This window comes from Leptidea sinapis, chromosome 29 (assembly GCF_905404315.1).
Source record: "Leptidea sinapis chromosome 29, ilLepSina1.1, whole genome shotgun sequence".
In the NCBI taxonomy this organism is placed as follows: domain Eukaryota; kingdom Metazoa; phylum Arthropoda; class Insecta; order Lepidoptera; family Pieridae; genus Leptidea; species Leptidea sinapis.
The window spans coordinates 3,253,263-3,279,165 of record NC_066293.1 but is presented as its reverse complement, the minus strand read 5'-3'; the positions used below and the strand labels follow the sequence as shown (position 1 = coordinate 3,279,165).

The 25,903-nt window shown below is 36.6% G+C and overlaps 1 protein-coding gene across 1 annotated transcript in view; it reads right to left on the bottom strand.

Moving 5' to 3' along the window:
• Positions 1 to 2,453: 2,453 nt before the first annotated feature.
• Positions 2,454 to 25,903, bottom strand: part of LOC126973283 (uncharacterized) — a 40,077-nt gene continuing 16,627 nt past the window's right edge. Inside the window, exons 3-4 of the mRNA XM_050820498.1 lie at positions 3,966 to 4,508; positions 2,454 to 3,241 (exon numbers count right to left, since the gene is read on the bottom strand). Of these exons, the coding sequence (XP_050676455.1) occupies positions 3,035 to 3,241; positions 3,966 to 4,397 (639 nt within the window). The 5' untranslated portion in view covers positions 4,398 to 4,508 and the 3' untranslated portion in view covers positions 2,454 to 3,034. The remainder of the gene's footprint in view (positions 3,242 to 3,965; positions 4,509 to 25,903) is intronic.

Genomic DNA, 25,903 nt, shown 5'->3' with positions numbered 1-25,903 from the left:
CATTGGAGCGGGATCGAGACTGCCGTTGCTGGCTCTGCATTAGTGACTCCACCTGCCGTGTCAGTTCTGTTACTTTGTTACACATAATTTCAAAAGCAGTACCTGGCTGTTCAGTTGCTGATCTGGCTACCTGAGCGACTGCGGGCGGTGCTATGTCATGAACGTGGTCCGCCAGATCTGCCACGGTTTCGAGGGCGCTGTCCTTCTGTAATGCGACAATTGTTTGTAAATTATTTGGCAATCGACTCGACCAAATAGTTCGTATAAGCTCTTCTGGTATTGTCTTCCCTGCTAAGCTTTGTAAATGACGCAAAAATTGAGATGGCTTTCTATCACCAAGGTCTTCATGCATCAACAACTGTTTAATTTTACGTTCTCTAGACGTTGTGAGGCGCTTGATAAGTTCCGACTTTAATTTCTCGTATTTGTCTGTAGCCGGCGGGGAAATAATGATATCTTTGACTTCTGCTGCGTACTGATGGTCTAATTGGCTAATGACATAATAAAACTTGGTGGAGTCACTTGTAACATTAGACAAAATGAACTGACCTTCAATTTGGGCAAACCATACAGCCGGTTCCTCGGGCCAAAAGGGTGGTATCCGTACGCCCACTCGAAATACGTCACTGTTATTTCCGCCGTCACTTGTACTTGGACCACCGCCTAATCCCTTTTGTTGTTGTTCTGCGCCAGTCATCGTGTCACTTGTCGGATGGGTCACCACTGTAGCACGTATTCTACTCCTACGACTTCTCGATGACTACCCCTGGCTGAGCTAGGGATGCTATGATATTTGTTTGAAGCGAAGTAAGAATGAAAGATTGAGTCAGAGATGAAAGGTTGAATTTACTACTAATTAAAAGAAATACTTTACAAAATGTAGAATGAAATGAGCGTCTATACAAAGCAAAAATAAAGCAAGCGGAAAGCTGTGAGCGCGAGGTAAATAAATGTGCAGAATGCGTGGCGCGGGCGATCGCCTCTGGTATTTATGCGACGCGCGGGGCGCGGGCGCGGGAGGCCTAGCTGTGGCGGCGGGCGCAGGGCCCGCGGTGTGCGGCGGGAGCGCGGGCGCGGGGACGCGCACGCGATGCAGCCGGTTCGCAGCTCGCACCACCCGTGACGTAGGCTGTCGTCATAGATCGTACGATGTGGCGTGATGTCGTGTGGTCCAAGAACATAAGCGGCGGTGCGGAAGTAAGTAGCGGATTTGGCCGCTACAACTCCACTGCTGAATATCTAAATGATCGGACATCCTGGGACTAGATTGTGATTATTTTATAGCGATAGAAATGACTGTACAATATTGTATATATTTATTGAAAAAAGCGCAAAAAAAGAATGCTGGGAGAGTTTCTTGCGCCGCTTCTTCTCTCTCAGAGCGCCATTTGTATCCGAAGCGGTAGTAGTATAAGAAATGACATCAAAAAGAATTCTAAAGGAATCAATTTTGAGAAAATAAATGCCATTTATGCCTTTATTGTGGGCGGCGGTGATCACTTAACAACAGGTGACCCGTACGCTTGTTTGTCCTCCTATGCCACAAAAAAAAACTAAGCTATGTGAGCTAACTAAAATATGCGGAGGTAAGTTATGGTGGCCATATACGCTACGAGAAATCGTTACGATTAGACTGTGCAGTTCGAACGGTACATAAATATACACTACGTGTATGTTATAAAACTGTGCAGTTTTGTCCGATTTTTTAGCACTGTGCAGTTGAACGGAACAATACAAAAATTTCAATTGATTTATCGGAATCGGACGAACTGTGCCGACTGATCGAAACGTGTATGCGCTCGTTCCGTTTTCGTGTTCAGTTTTGTCGTCGATCGACATTCGGGTAGACGTGCGCACGCGTCATGGCGTCTCAAACTAATCGCGAATGGCTTGAAGAATTTATTGAGTTATATCGCAGTGAACCTTTTCTTTAGAATATTAAAGGCAAAGAGTATCACAATCGTGACTTAAAACGTTCAGCATATACTAAGCTGGTTGAAAAATTGAAAACAGTAGACCCTAGGGCTGACAAAGATGCTGTTGTAAAAAAAATAAATAACATTCGCTCTACTTACAAAAAAAAGGCGTAAGAAGATCGCTGATTCAAAAAAATCAGGAGCAGGAACCAAAGAAGTGTATAAACCAAAACTATGGTATTACTCTATGTTGCTGTTTTTGGATGACCAAGAAGAACCAAGGCGTTCACGCTCTAATATGGACGACGAATGAACAGACAACGAGGTAAGTCATTTGTGTGTTATTATACTGTGGTGCCAGCAGAGTAGAATCGCACTAATATGGTTATGTGAATATGATAAGTAAATCCGGCCATATTGAGAATGCTTCATAGTTATTTATATTATTACATGAATAAATAATAAATAAAAGTAAATAACTTTTTTATCAAATCGTTTATTCTCAAAGAGTTAATGTATAAAATTATTTTGCCACTGAACGCTGCCACGGAACTTGCAAAATATTCGATGTACTCTTCTCTGACTTTTTTTGCGGCAATCGAAGTATTACCAAGATTTCTTCGTTGCAAATTAACTATCGCTGAAATCATTGTATCATATTCTTGGGTTATTGACCCGTCATCAACATTTTCTACGTCGAAGCATTCTTGTTGACAGTAAGAACTTTCTGAAGTCTTCATTAAATAATTATGTAAAGCACAACTGGCCATCACGACAGACTCTATTCTTTTCGGATCAAGAATAATTTTTGTGTGAAAAATTCTAAATAGAGATGCCAAGATCCCAAACGCATTTTCGACGATGCGGCTTTTGCTCGTGATACGCGGTAATTTAGAATTCTGGTTTTATTTGTGGTCAAGTCTGCTTGTCGAAATGGCTTAATTAAATCTGTTCTAAGTGGAAACGCATCGTCAGCCACAAACACATAAGGCAACTTTCTAGTGCTATTTGCGACAACTGTGTCGGTTGGAATACACAACTGATTATTATCAAATTTTTCAAAAAACTTAGTGTTTGTGAGTACGCCACCATCTGAAATTCTTCCATTTGTTCCAAAATCACATAAAATATCGATAATTTCCATCAACGATTGCCAATAACACCATGCTATGATGGTTTTTATAGTTGAAATACTCTAAGCCACATCCATCAGGTAGAAAAATTGCTATATGCTTTCCATCCATCGCGCCTAGACAGTGCGGAAAGTTCCATCTCTTTTCGAACACTTTGGCCACATCCTTCCATTCTTCTTCCGAGCGAGGGAACTGTAAAAATATTAATTGTTTCAGGAAATTGAAAGTGAAGCATCTCCAGCCGCCCAGTCAACTCCACAGTCACCTCCAGCCACGCAGTCAACTCAACAGTCACCTCCAGCCACACAAACAACTTCACAGTCAACTCCCGATACTCGTTCAATTACAAACACATTGTTTAAGAGGAGTCGGCCAAAAAGGAATGCAAATGAAAACCTAACTACTCAAGTTTTACAGTCTGTTCAAAACAATTTTAAAAGGCCTGCAAATACTAATGATCGATTTGATATTTATGGAGCAAACGTCGCAGCTAAGCTGAGAGACCTCACAAAACATCAACGTATTTTGGCCGAAAAAATAATTAACGAAACATTATTTCTGGCAGAGATGGAAAATTTGACTATTTCACACCAAGTGATGAAATCAAACAGTGTGCGTTTTAATAATTATGGTTACAACGTCCCAGCCCCGTTGCACATACTCCCAGCCCTGTAGGAAACAATCCTAGCCCAGTACTTTATCAGAATTCAAATTATGATTTCCAAACACATCCAGGCTCCCAGACAATTCTTCAAACCCCAATAATGCAAACTTCTCAACAAGATCAGTCCCAACAAGTGCAAAGTTCAGCGGCTACTATTTTGTCTAATTTTACTTAATGTATTATCCACCATCATTATAAGTACAAATTAATAAACATTACATTCTAAGTAATAAGTAGTTTTTTATTTCTTACCTTAAAATAGTCTTTGCGGAGAACCTTATATATTGCTTCACAGGTTTCCGGTATTATGCGACCCAAGGCTTGAGATGAAATGATGCTAGAGAATTTTAAATCTTTATAATTTCTTCCTGTTGATAAAAACATCAAAGTAGCTACAAGCCTGTCGTGGGGTGGAATAGCATTTCTCATAATAGTGTCTTGCTTCTCGATAATTGGTGCTACCAATTTCAGTAGATGTAAGTACGTATCGTGATCCATTCTTAGAAAATTATGCCAGTCTTTTGGGAAAAGCTTTAATTCCGCCAACAAATTGACATGAGAATGAACTCTTCTTTTCATTAGCCATTCTTTACACCAGATGCTACGATTTTTCCGCTTCACTTTTTTTTCCTTCAGGGCGAATATTAATCCAATAATTGCTAAACCGTCGTCCGTCGAAGCCATCACTGACACGTGTGAGTTAAGGGTGCTAACCCTATAGATTTATGCTTTGTCAGCCAAAGTAGAGCATAGCAACAAGTCGTAGGTACATTTACTTTGCACGTGTAGAACCTTCTGGAAACAATATTGCTGATGTACCAAATTACTTTCCCACAGAAATATGACTCTCTTTGTTAGAATAAGCTATATAATGTAAGTTTCCGTAAAATTAAGTATTCTGTGTTTAGTCTTAGCTCCGTAAACATTGTAAATCGGGTTTATTGAATAAAGTTATTTTTTTATAAAGTAACCATTCTGTTATTCCTTGACTGGCGCAGCCGGTAAGTGACCTTGTCGTTTGGGTCCTCTGTGCCATCGCGAATAAAAATTTTCGGGCAACAAAGCAGACTCCTAACGTTCGTTTTAACGATTAATCGGGTCAACGAACCAAAAATAAATTTGTCAAGAGAAGACACGGCGCGGAGCAAGCTGACCAGAATCACTGATCACAGAAGGAGAGCGGAGAAGCGGGTTATGTGAGTAAATCTTTTCACTATCCTGTCAAATTTCCTTTTATATTTTCCTGGTGATCTTTATATGTGTTTCGTGTAATAATAGGGATTAGAAAAAGCCCGTCCAGCACGTTGCATATATAATTTAGTTAGTAAAGTGATTAAAATCTCACGTTAGTTACTTATTTTGTATTTGAATTTTATTTAATAATTAAAAATGGAAGGAATCGTAGTTGTACCTTCGGAAGTTTTGAAAATAATTCCAGTATTCAGTGGAGAGACAAGACTCTTATCGTTGTTCATCCGCAAAATAGAATACATTATTAGTTTATATGTATAGAGGAACTGAAGTACAAAATGAATATCTTTTTAATGCAATTACTAGTAGATTAGGCGGGGAAGCAGCTAACTTAATTGGTGAAAGAGAATCAATACAGACTTGGGTTGAATTAAAACAAATATTACAGGATCATTTTGGGGATCCAAGGACGGAGGATTGCCTTGTCCTTGAGTTAGAAAGTTTGAAAATAAATAGAGGCGAAAGTTATTTAGATTTTTGTAACCGAATACAACAAATAAGGAGTATTTTAATAGCCAAAATTAATGAAACTGTCGATGATGCAGTTATTAGGTAATCTTAACAAAAAATATACACGGATCTTTCTATGAAAGTTTTCTTGTTTAATTTGCCGAAATATTTAGTAAGGTTAGTGCGATTAAAAAATGTCTCAACATTAGAAGACGCATTAAAAGCTGTTTTAGAGGAACAATATTTTCAAGAAGTTTATGATCAAAAACAAACAAGGTCCACTCAAATTAATCAAAACTTTCAACGGCGAAACATTCACCAATATAATTTTAATCAACAAGCATCGACAAGTACATACAATAACTTGCCGAAATTGCAACGGTCTATTAATAATTTCACCTCTCATCGTAGTAACTTTTCTCCACATAATTCATTACAATTAAGAAACAATAATAGGAACCAGAATAATCTTCTGAATCAAAATAATCCATCCTATAATAATTATAATACATTGGAACAAGCGAGGCCGCAGTTCCCACATCGGCAAAATGCTGACAACGCTCGTCGCGGCTCGCAACACGTACAGCCAACGCCGGCGACGGGATCAGGTTGCAATACCGATGTAACCATGAGAACAGCTAGTTCGAGACGTGTAAACTATACCGATTATAACGATAATGAAAATAATGTGTTACCAGGTACTTTTAATGATAATGAACAAGTAGGAAATTTTTACATAAGGGCCCCTACACACGAGAACGGATAAAATTAAATTGTAATATATTAAATCTTCCGCACATACGTATACCAGATATTAATGCTATCTTTATGATTGATACCGGTAGTCGACGCTCGTTTATAAGCCCAAAGTTAGCGAATCAATATTTTTGCGACTTCAAGCGAAACGAAAATTTTGAAGTAGTTAGTACTCATGCTAGCAGTAAGCATAATGAAGTAGTGTTTATACCTTTACCTAGATTATTTAAAAGTGATGAATGGCACAAATTTTATATTTACTGTGTTGATGATATACATAAGGTATGACGGCTTAATTGGTAGTGATTCATTGACTCAACTTCACGCAAATATCGATATGAAAAATAAAAAAATATTTACAAAGGGCACTTGCATACCGATTATTTATAGTCCGCCAATACGTGAAATTTATGTGTTACCTCCACGTAGCGAATTAAGGGTCAAACTTCCAGTAAATTTGTTACATGGTGAGGGCATATTAAACTTCACAGAATTTTCTGAAGGTGTTAGAATGCCAACGGCTTTAGTAAACTGTATACATGGTTACGCGACAACTGTTATTCAAAATTCCAGATCCGAGCAAATGGAATTAACAGTGACTTCTTCTTTTAAAGTCGAACAGTACTCCGGAACGAATTTAGAATTTGATAGGGTAAATTTAAATTTTACTAATAAGTTTTACTATAACATAGATCAACTGTTAACAGATAATCTCTCAAAGTTAAGAGTAGATCATACGAATGAGGAGGAAAAGCAATCAGTAATTAATATTTGCAAAGAATTTAAAGATATTTTTTATTGTGAGGACGTACCTCTTTCGTTTACTAATGAGGTAAAGCACAAAATTAGGACTAAAAATGAAGATCCAATACATATTAAGGCCCATAGGTTACCGTCTACACAAACAGCAGAAATTAGGAACCAAGTAGAGAAAATGCTCAAAGATAACGTGATTCAAAAGTCTTTTTCACCTTGGAGTGCACCGGTTCATCTGGTACCCAAGAAAGTAGATAATTCAGGCATAAAGAAATGGAGAATGGTCATAGACTACAGACGCCTTAATGAAATAACTATTGACGATTAATACCCTCTTCCGAACATCAATGATCTTTTTGATATGTTAGGCAAGAGTACATATTTCACAACTTTAGATTTAGCGAGTGGATACCATCAAATAGAGGTGGAAAATGAGGATAAAGCCAAGACAGGATTTAGCACCCCTTTTGGTCACTACGAATTTAATAGAATGCCATTTGGCCTAAAAACGGCACCGGCTACATTCCAGCGAGCAACGGACAACGTTCTAAGGGGATTACAAGGTATCCATTGCCTCGTATACCTTGATGACGTAATAATCTTTGCTAAAAGTATTCAAGAGCATAACGAAAAACTTAGGGCTGTATTTGAAAGATTTCGCGAAACTAACTTAAAAGTGCAACTAGATAAATCTAATTTTTTACGTAAGGAAGTGTTATATTTAGGGCACACGATAACTAGCGAGGGCTTAAAACCTAATAATGATAAAATAGAAGCCGTACTAAAATATCCTATACCGAAAACCACAGCGGAAATCAAAAGTTTTCTTGGCCTTATAGGATATTATAGGAAATTTATTAAAGACTTTGCGAAGATTACAAGGCCGCTAACAGTCTGTTTGAAAAAAGGTAAAAGTATCGATTTAAATGCTGATTATATAGAAAGCTTTGAAACTTGTAAAAAACTTCTCACAAATGCTCCATTATTACAATTCCCAGATTTCAATAAGCCTTTCATTTTGACCACCGATGCAACAAACTATGCAATCGGGGCAGTACTTTCACAAGGCACTATAGGCTCAGACAAACTTGTGGCATATGCTAGCCGAACTTTGAGTGATACAGAGTCTAGGTATAGCACCATAGAGAAGGAACTTTTAGCAGTCATCTGGGCAGTAAAGCATTTCAGACCGTATTCGTGGGGTAAAAAGTTCCACATTTATACAGACCATAGGCCCTTAGCCTGGCTTTATTCACTTAACGAACCAAATAGTAAACTCACTAGATGGCGCCTTAGACTTGAGGAATATGATTTTGAAATTAATTATAAAAAAGGGTCACAGAACTCAAATGCAGATGCTTTATCTCGTGTAAAAATAAACAGCTTAAGAGCGGATAGTAATAATATCGTGGTTAGTTTAAATGGTAGACAAATTAGGGAAATAAAGGTAAATATGCTAGATAATGACAGCGAATCAATGCAAGTTAATATAGATGATAAAGAAACTACTAGAACTTTAGAAGATAAAAATGAAAGTGAAATAACAATTTGCTTATCAGAATCGGACTCAGATAGGATGAGTGTAGATAGAAAAGAGATTCCTGTCATAGACATATCGGAATCAGATGACGGAGCTACTGCTCACTCAATAACGAATAGGGAACATGAAGGCATACCAATTTTAAATGAAGCCATTGATACCAAACCTAGACAAATACTTATCTACATTTGGTATAAAAATGACATCAGTGTAAAAGACATTTCTAATAATAGCCAAAAAATAATTGAGGTTCACATGCCTGCTATTAATAATGAACATTTAGTTGAACAGTTTTTAAAAGAGTATATAGACTTTAAACAAAAGTATTTCATTTATTTCGAAGAGGAAATATTTAGGAAAATCTTTAATAAAGTAGTAACAGCTTTATATAAAAAAGGCTCTCAAAATTTAATAGAATGTACAGAGAGAGTAGTTAATGTAACAAATGAAGAAGAGCAAAGAGAGATTGTTATTAAATATCATGAGGGCAAAACTGTTCATCGGGGTATACGAGAAGCATTCACAAAGCTTAGAAGACACTATTGGTGGTCTAACATGAAAGTTATGATTTCTGCCATAATAAATGCATGCGAGCAGTGTAGGAAAATGAAATATGATAGAAAACCCATTGAGCCCCCAATACAACTCACTCAAACACAGTGTATGCCATTTGAAGAAGTTTTTATGGATCTTTTGTATATAGAAAATAATTATTATTTAACTATAGTGGACGCGTTTAGCAAGATAGCGCAAGCATTTAATGTACCCAATAGAAGTACGCCGGAAATTGTTAAAGCATTAATTAAGTACTTTAGTATCTATGGAGTCCCAAAAAAGATAAATAGCGACCCCGGCACTGAATTCAATAATAATCTAATTAAAGAATTACTGAACTTGTACAAAATTGAAATGCATGTAGGGACACCAAACAACCCCAATTCAATGGGTATTGTTGAACGTTTTCATTCGACAATTCTTGAAATTTATAGGTTAGCAAAATATGAAAAAAGCGACCAAGATGCAGCATCAGTAATGACATATGCTATTATGGCATATAACAACACTATTCATAGCGTAACGAATTTCACACCTTTTAGTATATGGACATACAGAATCAGGAAATATAGTATTTGGACATACAGAATCAGGAAATGCGTTTGATATAGATAGAGATAAAATTTTATTACAGAAATTAGTTCAGGATCATAGGAAATGACTCAAGGTATTATATGAATATGTAAGCGAAAAGATTATAGAGAATAAAAGTAAAGTGGTAGAGAAAAAAGGCGGTGAAAAGCCTCCAGAGATACAGGAAGGAAACGAAGTTTTCATGAAAACAACTAGGAATCGAAAAGGCAAGGAAATGCCACGGTACGAAAAAGCCAAAGTTATAGGGAAAATTGATAGGAATATTGTACCGGTAAAATTAGGGAAAAGGAATACAAAAGTAGCAATAAAAAACGTAAAACGCCCTCCACAGGTGGTGGCAAGCAGCCTTGACGCTCCTGGTCCTAGTGGAATCAGTAAGCAGCGTAAACCTGCAAGATATGAATCAGAATCCGGGAATAGCGCCGTTACGGATAAGTACAGCAGTGATTCAGAATAGCCAGTGGACTATTTTTAAGACGTTAGATTTAGAAACTTTAGCTAAATACTTAGAAACTAATATAAACCAGTATTTTAGATTAAAAGATATGATTTACTCGCAAAATGAGTATCATAATGAACTTGTAGGATTAGCTTCACAGATTGAATCTTTTATGCAACTTACAAAAGATAGATTTAAACAAATTATGCCCAGTAAAAGGCTAAAAAGAGGCTTAATAAACCCGTTAGGTTCTATTATTAAATTAATTTCAGGCAATTTAGACTATGATGATGCTATCAGATATAATTCCGAGATAACTCATCTCAAGGACAGAGAACATTCGGTAGAAAGAAAACTGTCACTTATGCAAAAGGCTTTGGATAAGCTTGTTAATGTTTCAGATGATTTAAAACATAACTTACTTCGACTGAATATTAAAACTTCGCAGCTACGAACATTGCAGTATAATCTTAACAATACATAATATAGTCAGTCAAAAGAGTACTCTTTATCAAATCTCAAATAACTTTCGAACTATCTATAATGTAATACAAGAGATAGAAACAGCAATAGCCTTTAGTAAAATACATATACTTCACCAATCTATAATCAATTCTACAGAATTATTTAATATATTATTAGAAATAGAAAAATATCATAGATTAGTGTATACTGTAGGTAAAGACAACCTAATGAAATTAGAAAGTACTATAGTTCTTAAATCGTATTCTGATAATAATAAGTTAGTTTTTGTGCTGGAAGTTCCCCTGTTAGACACGATCACATATAATTATTACAAAATTATCCCGATACCTATATATAATCCTATTTCTTTAAAAACATCTGTTATAATTCCCGAGTATCCTTACCTCATAGTGAATGGATTGAAATACAGACACGTGTCAACTCCATGCCAGCAAATAGAGAATGATCGAGTACTTTGTAAGGAAGATAACATCGTGCACTACGCTGACACTACGTACATAGAACATATAATGCTTCTTAAAAACTATTCTTCATGCCATAAGAATGTTGTACAAATAGAGGACCTTAGAAGTCCCCTAGTAGCAAATAGAATATGGTTACTTTTCACAAAGAAAAACGTAATTCTTACTGAGACCTGCAAAGAGGAAGCCAGGAAATACAACCTAAAAGGAACATTTTTGGTAATTCCCAATGGAAGCTGTGAAACACAAATCGGCGACAAAATTATCAGGAAAGTAGCTGAAACAAGGACACCCGAGGTGAAATTGCTGCTAAATCCTGTAACGATGCCAGAGCTGCAACAAGAAATCAGAATAGAAGACAGCCAGGTCGACCTTCGCGGTGTAGACCTTAACGATATCAAAGATATTCTCAATAGTGCAAAATACAATAGTGAAAGTGGTGATAAATATAAAATTTCAGTGACCCAGGATATAAGTGTATGGACAATAAGTATTATGGTAATAATGTTTGTGTTTTTAATAGCCTTTGTAATTGTTAAATTAAAGTTGTTTAAGAAAATCCTTCACATACGTCGAAATCATGTGGAACCAAAAGATTCGTCTCCAGCTGATTTCTCTCTTAAGGGGGGAGGAGTTAAGGGTGCTAACCCTATAGATTTATGCTTTGTCAGCCAAAGTAGAGCATAGCAACAAGTCGTAGGTACATTTACTTTACACGTGTAGAACCTTCTGGAAACAATATTGCTGATATACCAAATTACTTTCCCACAGAAATTATTGCTGATGTACCAAATTACTTTCCCACAGAAATATGACTCTCTTTGTTAGAATAAGCTATATAATGTAAGTTTCCGTAAAATTAAGTATTCTGTGTTTAGTCTTAGCTCCGTAAACATTGTAAATCGGGTTTATTGAATAAAGTTATTTTTTTATAAAGTAACCATTCTGTTATTCCTTGACTGGCGCAGCCGGTAAGTGACCTTGTCGTTTGGGTCCTCTGTGCCATCGCGAATAAAAATTTTCGGGCAACAAAGCAGACTCCTAACGTTCGTTTTAACGATTAATCGGGTCAACGAACCAAAAATAAATTTGTCAAGAGAAGACATATCTTAGCTCCGTAAACATTGTAAATCGGGTTTATTGAATAAAGTTATTTTTTTTATAAAGTAGCCATTCTGTTATTCCTTGACTTGTGCGTCGGCGCCACTTATTGTACCGTCTGATCGCAACGATTTCTCGTAGCGTGTGTAGCTTGTATGCCAGCTACGATAAACTGCACCGTTCGAACTGTACAGTCTGATCGTAACGATTTCTCGTAGCGTATATGGCCACCATTAGTTGTGTATGCCGATTCGCAGCTACACGAGCTATGCTAAGCCCCTCCCGCTACCCCGCACACCCTTTGCACATCTTTCGCCAGTGCTGTCCAGTGTTCTTTGTTGTACGCACGGTCGTTTAGTAGCGATTATGGAGCAATTTATTGAAACTGTTAAACAATTTCCTATACTATGGAACACACAATCAAAGGACTATCACAACTTAATTAAGGATGTTGTATGGAAAAGAATAGTGGAGGAAATAAGTAATCCAGACATAGTAGTCGGTAAGTTTAATTAATATTTAATCTAATTTATATTATTAAAATAATTACAAAAGGATTTTCTGACACGAAATGCTTATCAAGTTGCTCGTAAGTTGTCGTATTGTACCGATCTTAAAGTTTGCTGCTCTTCAATATTGACGGTATTTGCGTTACTAGTTGTCGTTCTTGAAGACATTAAATAATTGTGCAAGATACAGGTAGTCTTTGTAATGACGTCCACTTGTTCTAATTGACATTCGAATGGTAGACGAAAACACACCAGGACGAACGAATCTTTAATATACAGTTTGTCAGGACAGATCAGACTCTTTTTTTACCTAGCCCTTTAAATTGTGACAAGTTGGTTACTAATTATTATGTATAGAAGGCATTGAAGAGCCCAAACAAGTATTATGGCGGCCGTGAAAATATGCAATATTCGGATAAATCATAAAATTGAAACAAAGAGGGCAACGGCAAAGCAATCACGTGGCGTTTGAATGTGAAGTTGGGCATTGGCTTCGTATTTTTGAGGTGTGCTCGTTCCATTACTTTCTAGACCTTTACCTATCCGCTATAATCCCTTTGTCTAGCTTGCCTGAGTGTTATATTATTTTATTTTACTTTGACAAATGTGAAATTTCCTCATACTGCTCTTTCTATTAGGTATTTGTTTTCCGCAAAATTATTTCTTTAACTTGGTGCTTGTTCTGATTTGGGTTCTTACATAGGTTAATGAATAGATGTATATTACGTGAGACTAGATAGTTAGATACATAATAAATAGAAATAGATACGTTAATAAATAGAAATATAAATTAGAATAATACATAATACGTTTAGATTAAAAGTAAAAAAAGCCCTATGCATTAACGTACCTAGTATCTAACAATTGATATAATATATTTGTTTTCCCATTTAGTTAACAGTGAGATTTAATGGTAAATTCATATCAATTCCAGGCCGATTAAAAGGAATACGAGCGCTGTTAAGTATTATGATGCCACATATACCTATATTAATGCAGAATAACGACATCACAGCTGTTTTGGAAGGTTTGCTTTGATTAAGGTATTTATTTTTTTATTTTTGTGTTCATTAAAAGACTGGCACGGAGGATTTAAAAGAGTTAAAGCAAAAAGGTCTTCTATTAAAGGCAAGCTAACTTTTTTTGAAAAATATGTTGAGGATTTAAAAGTACTTCCTTCTATTACTAAACTTAAAAGTCATGAGACAAAAACAAGATTAAAAAAATTGGAAACACTATTTGAAGAATATGATTTAAATCAAACCAGCATAGAAATTAAATATGATTGTTCAGAGAATCAGGTTGAGAGGGAATCAACCGAGAATAGGTTTTATAAATGTATAGCTGAGGCTCATGATATTATAGAAAGTCACAATAACACTGTAAAGATACACACACACAATATACACTGGCCTGCAAAAGTAATTATCACAATTTTCAAATTAATTTTTTTTCTTATCTGTAGGAGGTAGAGATTTAAGATTAAAATCGTTTTGTTGCAAATTTTATAGGCTTTAATTCTTAGAAACTAAAATTATACATTAGTAACATTTTTAACTTAAAAAAATAAAACAATAAAAATAGACATTATTAGTTTAGTGTACAAAAATTCAACTAAAATGTTATTATTACATGTTATTTAATTTTTAATAACTGGTATTGCCTCCTCGGGCTCTGATTACAGCTTCGAGCCGGTTTGGCATACACTAGGTTTCGGAGCCGATGTTGGGGAATATTCTCCCATTCTTCTACCAGGGCTTGCTTTGGTGCCCTGAGGGTTGTAGGTGGTGGTCTGCGATTTCTGACTAGCCTCCCAAGCTCATCCCAGGCGTGTTCAATCGGGTTGAGATCAGGACTTCTTGATGGCCAAGCCATCACGCTGATACCGACCTCCTGAATATACTCTTGTACGATATAAGCCGTGTGTGGCCGGGCATTATCATGCATCAGCATCGATCCATCACCCATATTTGCTAAATACGGCCCTGCATGATCATTGAGAATCTCTTGAGCATATGTTTGCCCAGTGAAGGTGCCATTTTCTATGGCTACTAGCTCTGTGTGACCTTCTGAAGATATGCCAGCCCATACATGTACACTGCCTCCACCGTATTGGACTGTTTCTGAGATGCAGGCTTGAAGGTATCGCTCACCAGGTCGCCTGTAAACACTTCGCCTTCCATCAGAAGTGTAAAGGGAGAATCGAGACTCATCTGCAAACAAAATTCTTGACCATTCTTCTTCATCCCACTGCATGTGTTCACGGGCGTATCGCAGTCTCGCTACTCGATGCTGTCTCTCGAGTTTTGGGCCACTCGCTGGCCTTCGGGGTTTCAAATTTGCTTCAGCAAGTCTTCTTCTCACTGTACTGTCACTAATGTAGTCCCTCCGGGTCTGAAGTAGCTGTTGCTGGACTTCAACTGCATTTTGGTGGCGATTTCTTAACACAGTGGAAATAATATAACGATCTTCTCGGGCACTGGTACACCTGGGTCTTATATTATAAGGTCTCCTCAGATGGTGTCCAGTCGCTTCGTACCTTCGCTTTACCTTCTGGACCGTTCGTACCGTCACACCCACCATTCTTGCAGTGCGACGCATACTGATGCCTAGTTCCAGAAAAGCCATGATCCTAGCACATTCTTCAACTGAAAGAGGCATGATAAATAAATGTTATGTGCTTTTTAGCATAAATTTTTAAAACAAGACCCATCGATCTTGATTAAAATTTAAAACAGAAAGAAAAATGTGAATGGTGAAATTGTAATTCGGAAACGTCCACTTTACAAAAGGAATTGTTTTGTTTTTTAAGTTTTTTTTTAGCCAATTCTTAAAAGAAGGTTACCGACTATAAAATTTTTATGTACGAAATTAAATTCTCTTTGGAGTCCTTTTTATATCGAAAGTATATCTTGTGAACTTAAAACGTTATCCCAATTTAAAAAGTGTGATACTTACTTTTGAAGGCCAGTGTAGTTCAGTTTCTAATGCTACAGTTCAGAATACAAATATAAAGCTACCACAAATTAATATACCTTATTTTTCAGGGGATTTATCAAACTGGTTAGAGTTCCATGATACCTTTTCTTCATTGATTCATGGCATTGAATCTATAGCAAGTGTAAATAAGTATCAATATTTGAAGGGTTGCGGGTTCTGCAGCTTGGGTAATTGCAAGCTTAGAAATTATGAAGTCGCTTGGAATCTACTGTGTGATCGCTTGAATGATAAACGAAATTTGTGTTTACTCATCTCAAGGCCTAGCTGGACGCACCAACCCCTACTGGAGAATGTTCTCTGCGTTCTATAGCTGATCATATTGCTAAACATTTGAGAGCCTTAGCTAGCTTAGGTGAAAAAACTGAGAATTGGGATACTTTAATTATATGTTTATTCGCTGCCAAATTAGATAATACTACAAATGCTAAGTGGGAAGAATACAAAGGGTCTATTTCTGCATTACCAAGTTTAGATAATTTTTATACATACATGCGTATGAGAACAGATTTTATTGAGGCGACAGGGTCAAGTAGCAAACAAATTTATGAGCAGTAGCAATCGCAGCTCCTGCATTTCAAGCGTTTAAGCAAGCAACAAAGGTCGTTCGTCGCTGCTACTTGTGAGAGTGATAAAAACGGTATAAAATGTTTTCTATGTGACGGGGAACATTTAATTTATTATTGTTATTATTATTATTGTGAAAAGTTTTTGGCGATGTCACCGGATGCCAGATATAATTTAATTATGAAGCGAAAGCATTGCATCAACTGTCTCTGTAGCGGACATTTAGCTTCTCAATGTAAATCTTCATCTTGTAAATTTTGTAAACACAAACATAATTAACTTTTGCATTTTGATAAGTCAACTAACAAAAGCAAACAAATAATATCTAGTCCTGTTTCTTTACCAACTTGTGTTTCAAGTCAAGTTTTACTATCGACAGCAATAGTCAAGGTTTTGTGTACAATTTCAAACAAATTTGTTGAAGCACGTTGCTTACTTGATTGTGGGTCACAGTCTTCATTTTGCAGTCAAGAGTTAGAAAGATGTTAGAAGTTTCACTTCCTAATCATGAAGTTGATATATCAAAGATTAAGTTACCAAAAAATTTAACTCTTGCCGATTGTACCTCTCACATGCGAACTGTTTAGATTGATAAGTTTTTAGTCATAACAATCGTCGCCCACACATTTCTCGGCAATACTGTCATCAATATTTCTATACAAACAATCCGCGTATTCATCAAAAATTGATTTCTTTTAATTATTAACTTATATTAATCTAAATATTAATAATGTTCAAACCAAAGGTTAGAGACCTTTCCGAAGAAATTCCACTATCAGTCCTATTGAAATTTATAAAACCGTTCGATGGTAATCGTGACCAACTCACAGCATTTTCAAGAAATTGTGATAGTGCCGTATCACTTGCCAATAACACACAAGAGCATGTGGTTTTTAAATTCATATTAAGCCCGCTAGAAGGCAAAGCAGAGACAGCGTGCTCTATCAAAGATTTTGAAAATTGGGCATCATTAAAAGAGTTTCTTAAAACTCAATTCGAAGACCATAAACATTACGATCACCTACTGACAGACTTACAATAGTGCAAACAGTCATCACAAGAATCCGTCAGCCAATTTTCATCGCGGGTCGAAACTTGCCTACAGAAATTACTTAGCGAGATAACAGTATCAAATTCAAAGAAGACTGGACTCGTAGGCAGACTAGCCGCAATGGAAGATCTCGCTCTTCACACCTTTTTGCTAGGGTTGAGTCCCAGAATATCAAACGGTAAACAATAGGTGTAGGGACCCTAAGAACTTAAATGATGCAATTAATTGTCCCGTATACGAGGAAAAAATTCAACAGTTGAGGGGTATAGATTCAAAAGCGCCTCTGTCCAGTTTTTTACCCAACACGTTTTTAGATTAATGGCAACACATTGCATGTTTGTCTGTGACCTCGCATAATTACATACGTGCAAAGCCGTCTCTATCTCATACTAAATTCAATTTTAAATTCTCGGTGAGGTGCAACAACGCCTCTATTATTTAATGTAGTAACAAAAGCGCTTGTATCCCGCCGCGACCAATCACAGAGCCGGGCTGTGTTAGTTATCGTAATGGCGTCCGCGGGTTGTCTCTTGAACATTTCGTCCCGTTATTTTATTGATTTTTAATAGCAAAAGAACGCAAAATGGAAGTTAATATTGCCTCAGTGCAGCATAATAAAGGAAGAAAACGAATCCGCAATGAAAAATAATGGAAACGTAACGTGCAAAAGCGTGCAAGGTAAGTTTCCCTGACCATGTTTTGTATGAGAAGATGGTTAATGGACGGGTCAATACCAAGCAACAATATTGCGGCGAACGCACCTATTGCAATAAGATTTATTATGATGATTGTTTAACTTTACGGAAAATTTTACAGATTATATTATATTTTATAGATTTAAAAAAAAAATCACTGGCAAAAGAACTAAAAAATATTTTATTGTAATGAGTTACTTTTATTTAAAATATTAATATTAAATTAATGTAAAAACTGTAGATTTAACCTTAGTGTCGTGAGTTTGATTCGCACTTGACCGGTTTTTTTATATTACAGGTATTCTGCTAAAAGACCACCGGATATAACTGATATAAAAAAATAAACAACATGGGCAGGTCCACTAGGACATAGAAAAAGAGGAAGACCAAACACACGCTGGGCAGACGACATAATAAAAGTAGCAGATATTCAATGATCAGAGAATAGAGAGCACTGGTCATCTGTGGAGGAGGCCTTTACCTTTCATTGAGAGGGTTCTTGCCAGATATATCAGTATAATATACTGTATATTATATCAATATAATATATTAATATTTTTAATTTAAATCTAACATTTATCTAAGTATCTATATATCACGTTATTTATACTTATATTATTTTTTTATACCAAGTTGTGTTACGTAGGTACCTTACTAATATTTTTAAAACACACTTCACACCTTGACCTAAACCTTATTATTTTTTAACGTTCCTTTTAAATGCATTAAAACAAGCTAAATTGTTGTCTTTTTGAAAAATTTAACTAGATTTAAGCAAGAAATAAAAGGTTTTTTATTTTTTTATTATTTATTACATATACAAAACCGTACGATTTAGTGAGAGTTTGTCAAAACGCTTTTAAAAAATTATTAGGCGCTGGTACCCATAGAACCGAAACATAGCTAAGAAATTTTTAGTATCAGGCCAAATTCCCCAAGAGCGTCGAGGTGGAGATAGAGTATCTAGGAAAACTTTAGCTAAAAAAGAAAATGTGATGAAATTCATCGAAACATTTCAATGTATTGAATCTCATTACTGCAGATCATCAGATCGTCAACAAGAAAATATGTATCTTCAGACCTGACCATAAAAAAAATGTGGAGACTTTATCAAGAAAATCAGACAGATGAAAATCTTAAAGTGCGACGTTGCTTTTTTAGAAGAATTTTTGTAGTACACTATAATATTGGTTTTCAAACACCAAGAGTTGATATTTGTGAGTTGTCGGAGAAAATTAAAAATGAGAAGGTGGAAACTGAAAAAGTGGCTCTCATGACGGCATTACGAATTCATAAATTGAAAGCCAAATGCTTTTATATGTTTTTGCGGGAGCTTGATGACGAAACGCTTACAATTTCGTTTGATTGCCAAAAAAATCAGGTTTTGCCTAAAGTTGCAGACCAGATTGCTTACTACTCTCGGCAATTGTACATTTATAACTTCACTATCGTGATAGGTACAAGTACAAATAAATTTCAAAAAGAAAACGTCCGCATATATATGTGGACAGAAAATGTCCACGCTAAATCTTCAAATGAAATTGCATCGGCAGTTTTTGATCTACTCTCAAAGGCAGATTTGACAAGGAAAAAAAAAGATCAGAATAATGGCTGACGGATGTGGATCACAAAATAAAAATAGCACAATGATAACAATGGTTGCTCATTGGTTATTAATGTTAATATAATATAATGGTTTTAATATGTCTTGGAGCATACTCCAAGACATATTAAAACTATTGAACTCATTTTTCCTGTTCCCGGGCATTCGTTCATGCCGGCAGATCGAGTGTTCGGGTTCATTGAAAAGAAAGTAAAAAATAAGGAGGTCATACTCGATCCATCCGAATATCAAAATATTTATGAGAGATTGTTACAAAATTGGGTGAAGACTGTAAAGTGAAAGATTGGAAGACTTATGGTAGTGAAATGATGAAGCCTCCAGCACAATATCATTTTAAATTTAACGAATGGAAGAGATATTATGTGACAAGAGTAAAGAATAAGCCAGGGCGGTTTTTATTAAGAGGCGAAGTAAAGTATAAAAATGATATGGGTGTTTCCAAAAGTGTAATGAAACGAGGTGTAACCTCGATGTCTGAGTTTGAAGTTAGAGACGTACCACCGTTACAAGTGAATGTGTCTGCCTTAAAACTTATCGACGTGAATAAATTGTTATGCAAACACTTCGGTGATAATTGGAAAACAGAACTTGGTTCTAGGCAGCTAAAATTTGACAAAAATGTTTTGGACGAAACTACTCCTGGTGTAGGCGAAAATGAAGAACCCTGTGAATATATGGAAGAAATTGTAATTTGGGATCACATTTTGAGCATTTAATTAATTAATTTACAAAAAAATACCCACTTAATTGACTACTTTCTTTTAAAATTCTATGTTACTTAAGAAGAGTTATTAGTTTTTGGCCATTCCTTCGATTGGCATCATAAGAGTAGGGGTGTTTTTTTTTTAAATTTAAGTCGGTTCAATTCACAGACGAGGCGAGTAATTTTTAGAAAATCTATGCATGCAGAATTACTAACTTATAAAAATAACACAAAGTCTTCTTTCAGTAAAATAGCCTATCTTTGATATTTAAGGTACTTTCCCTTCATGTCCCATAACTTTGGGACACCCTGTACATTCCATACAGTGCAAAAATCTGTGAATAGCATTTACAACACCTATCAATGGGTAAAACTTGAACCCCCATTTTCTGATTTGACCGGAAATCAAGTTGATGACGTATTTTGTAAATTAGAAAAAGCTGCTGAAAGAAGGTTAGATTTTAGTGATATATATACTCAATGGATCGACATTTATGCCATCACTGGTTAGGTCTTGCCTAGATACACTTTGGAAAGAAAAATGAATATAGTAAGAGATTGTTTGAAGAAACAGTTTGTTCCTAGATATTTAGAAATCAATCACATTTCGTCACGCAAAAGAATTAATTAAGTATATCAGAGAATTTTTTGGGGAGAGAAGCATTTGTTCAACTAGTAAACGTGCTATTGTAATGTATGTGTATGTGATAGTTCATATTTGTACATACATAATAGTAATTATTCATAACAAAAGCGAACATATAGTTTGCATATACATATATGTTATTCTGATAAAACCATTTTCATTTGTTCGTTGTGATGGGTATATATGATGATTAACTCCAAGAAAGAAAAAGTTTATAAAAAAATTGGAAATAAGACAATGATAGGCGAAAACAGAAGAAACTAACCGCTTTATGAACAATAACCTGGCGTTTTCAAAAGAAAACTGCCGAAGAACTGTCTTCAATCAACATAACGAATCGAGATATTTTAAAAAGGTTTTTGTGTAAAAATACCACCGAACGAACATACACCACAGAATTGCGAAAATTTGCCTTAAGCCATTACATAAGTCCCATAGCTTACACTTTTGAAAGAAAAGATTTAAATACTTGTTTACCTCATCCGCGTACGCTGTCACGACGGTACCAGTGTATCGACGGACATCCGGGTTTTTCCACAGAATCAATCAAAGCTCTTAAACTTTAACATGAAATCAAAAAAAAAGAAAAAACCACTACACAAAACAATATGCGCCTTTAGTCATGAAATGGCTATAAGAAGTTTTGGATTTTGATGGTAAGGATTGCATAGAAGTTGTTAATTTTGGTAATAATGTCGGGCATTATAAATTTAGCACGACAATACTTCAAGCCACATCTGGAGTATTGCTGTCATCTCTGGTCTGGCACACCCCACTACCAGCTCAAACCATTTGACCGCGTGCAACTCAGAGCTGCTTCAAGTATCGGGAACTGGACGTTGAATTGTTGGCGTTGCGTAGAGACATAGTTTCATTGTGTCTTCTACCGCATTTATCACAGGTAGTGTTGCGAAGGGCTATTTAACCTGATTCCTGCCACAGAATTCCACTTTCACACAATACGCCACAAATAAGGATATTATCCCCACCCCAACTAGATGTGTGGCGTTCCACCACAGTAAGGTTTAACTTCCGAAGGGCTATTTAACCTGATTCCTGCCACCGAATTCTACCTTCACACAATACGCCACAAATTAGGAGATTTTCCCCACCCCATCTAGATGTGTGGCGTTCCACCACCACAGTAAGGTTTAACTTCCGAAGGGCTATTTAAGCTGATTCCTGCCACCGAATTCCACCTTCACACAATACGCCGCAAATTAGGATATTATCCCCAGCCCATCTAGATATGTGGCGTTCCACCACAGTAAGGTTTAAGTTCCGAAGGGCTATTTAACCTGATTCCTGCCACCGAATTCCACCTTCACACAACACGTCACAAATTAGGATATTATCCCCACCCCATCTAGATGTGTGGCGTTCCACCACAGTAAGGTTTAACTTCCGAGGGGCTATTTAACCTGATTCCTGCCACCGAATTCCACCTTCACACAATACGCCACAAATTAGGATATTATCCCCACCCCATCTAGATGTGTGGCGTTCCACCACAGTAAGGTTTAACTTCCGAAGGGATATTTAACCTGATTCCTGCCACCGAATTCCACCTTCACACAATACGCCACAAATAAGGATATTATCCCCACCCCATCTAGATGTGTGGCGTTCCACCACAGTAAGGTTTAACTTCCGAGGGGCTATTTAACCTGATTCCTGCCACCGAATTCCACCTTCACACAATACGCCACAAATTAGGATATTATCCCCACCCCATCTAGATGTGTGGCGTTCCACCACAGTAAGGTTTAACTTCCGAGGGGATATTTAACCTGATTCCTGCCACCGAATTCCACCTTCACACAATACGCCACAAATTAGGATATTATCCCCACCCCATCTAGATGTGTGGCGTTCCACCACAGTAATGTTTTAATAGAACTTACTTCCACGTACAACAAAGCTATGGAATGAGCTTCCTTGTGCGGTGTTTCCGGGACGATACAGTTGCCTTAAAAAAGCGCGTTTACTTTTCTGAAAGGCCGGCAACGCTCATGTGATACCTCTGGTGTCGCAAGAGTGTGGGCGACGTTGATCACTTAACGGAGATCTATTCGCTCGTTTGTCCTCCTCTTCCATAAAAAAAAGGTTTAATACGCATTATCATACCTAATAAATAACTTATGGGCACAACGATAATCAGGAAATTACATAATCGTTCGCGAGGTTACATGAAATCATCGGAGAGATTTACTCCTCCATTGGAGGGGACGACTAAAACCTCGATAAGGAAATGTCTTAAGGCATGCTTATGTATTATACAACAGCATTGCTATGGGCACGCTTATTGAATATCAAAATTAGCATGGCATCACAAAATTTGAAGAGCAGGAATTCTGCAAGTCTGTTATGCAGCATGAATATAACGTCCCGCGACCCATCTATCTGTTTCTGAAAGGAATAGGGAAACTCAGGGATCCCGCGGATAAGACCATTACCTTTTATCTAAAGTGGCATCTGCGATGGAGTCGAACCAAAGATGTATTGGTGTATTTCTAGATGCGTTCGACACTGTATCCCACACAATCTTGTTGCGAAAGTTAGCGTTGATGGGTGTACGAGGATTAGTTTTACAATTATCTGAGAGCTAGGACAAGCACGATTTATAGCTTATTAGCGTATAACAAATTTGAGCTCAAATGAAGCGAAAAATAATATAACATCCTTCTTGTAACCTCTCGATTATAATAGTACCGAAGTCATCATATCTCATCAATATAAATAATATAAACTCACAAACACAACAACATATAGACACAATACACATCCGTCACTACGAACTAAAAACTACTTTATATGAGAATAAATCGAAGTAGCATGATTCTCTTAGCGGAAATATTGAACTACCCACAAACTCTGAAGTAACAAAAACATCGTTACTATCCGATGAAGGGCCATTTATCTTGGTGGAAAAACTTAAGAATCTTCGACGCGAAAAACGAAAACAATTTTAAGAAGTTATATTTTGACTTACGGGTGTAGCAGCCGGTTACATGCAGAATGACAGAAAAACCAATGCACGCCCCTGCCTAGAAGCCTCCTAGTAGATTCAATGTGTTCCAGATGTCATATGTGATGAAACATTTGTTGAACCGACTGAAATTATCCAACATGCTGATACGATATGATCCCATACTGTTGATCCATTTCCAAAGTTTCAGTTTGATGCCTCATCCTTCGAGATTCAAGTTCACATAGATGAAAATAGTACTCTTTTAGATATATTCAAGATCGTTTTATCGACCAGTCAAAACAGACAGCTACTAGAAACAGTCCATGCAAAATTTTTTCCTGTAGAATACGAGGAATTACTGAGGATAATTTTCTAATGATCCTTTATATTATCATACTATCTTCAGCTTTGTTATGTCCGGTAGAAGATTTGACCAAATTCATAGATGTAGCAGATTCGCTGAAGATTTTGCAAAGGCGAGAAAAAAGTTTGTATTTATATAATGGAGCCAGCGTCTTGGGGACGCTGTCTGCATTGCCCCACTGTGTGATAGTGATCAGTTGAGCTATCTGTAGATTGTTTGCAACAGTTTGCAGTTTCCTCAGTTGTTTCAATTGTAAAATATTTCCAGTAAATTTAACAGTTTATTATTGTTTTTTAGTTAGATAGTTTCTTATTTTTTTATTTGCAGGATTACTGAGAGTTTTATGATGGCGGACACGAAAGAAAAATGGAGACAATACAGTTTGGACTTCTTGAAGTTAGAATTTATTGCATCTCCATCAAATCAGCACTTGCCGATGTGTCTCATATATGAAAAAGTATTCAGTAACGATGCCATGAAGCCTTCAAAAATGGATGACCACTTATCAAGAGTACATGCTGACAAAAAAAGTTAACCCTTGTCACTTTTTCAAGCATCAAGTTTGCGTCATCTATTAAAGGCGATGATGGTTTTGGTGAGCGTCCTATAATATATCTCTCTCTCCTCTCTCCAGTTGGACGAGTCTACATTACCCGGCAATGAAGCTCTGTTGTTAGGATATGTTCGATATAAAAAAGATGAAATTATGTGCCAAGAACTGCTTTTGGCGACATATTTAGAGACTGACATCAAAGGAGAATCGATTTTCATATAAGGCGCCCGGTATGAGAAAAATATGGAGAGTAAAACCTACTCATCAAATGGCATAGTAACGTTTTTGGTGCGTCTCATTTCTCGCGCACCTTTCACTTTCTTGCATTTCTTTATTTTATTATTGAAATTGATTTATTATTATACTTTCATAAAGTTAAGTGAAGATTCTATAAATTATGGAAGAAAGTAGTGTAAATAATTGTGCCGGAAAATCTGATAAGCAAGTGGGTATTAAGTAAGTTACAGTTCATACATTAATATGACATGTATTGTATATATAAACATGTGTGCTTTGTATTTATTCAATATTGAATTATCAATATACCTGGAGAGCAAAAAAATCGACTCAATTCATACTTTCGCACTCAAAGTGCTCTAGGTTTAAAATTAAGACCTAAATCTCAATCGGTCTAGCCTTAAAAATAAAAACAATGATGGCAGAGTTAACTTTTAGACAACGTCACAATAGTCGAGGAATGGTCACTGTATGATTTCGTACTCGTTTACTCAGTTAGCATTGCGCGACCTTAGGGCGTACAGTGGGTATAAAAGGTGACCTACCCCTGTCACCCTTATCAGTTCGATTCAGGCAGGCAACGCGAGCACACGTGCCGCGTTATCTGTCCTCCTTCGAATATTTTTATTACCTGCGTTATCGCACTATCTGCTCAGGCCACCTGGGCTAGCTATTGTTATCGCGCGGCTGGCTATTGTTCGGGACTCTTTGAGTCTCGCACCTGTTACGTTCCTTCGCGGAACGTAGCTTAGTTATTATAAGTGTTAATTACCCGGTTTTACGATCGTGTTAGTTAGCACCTGTGCTGTGTTTCGCGATTCTGCACGCTAATCGTGTGTGTTGTGAGTGATGCAGATCGTGCCGTGTGTGTCTTCTCCGTGGGG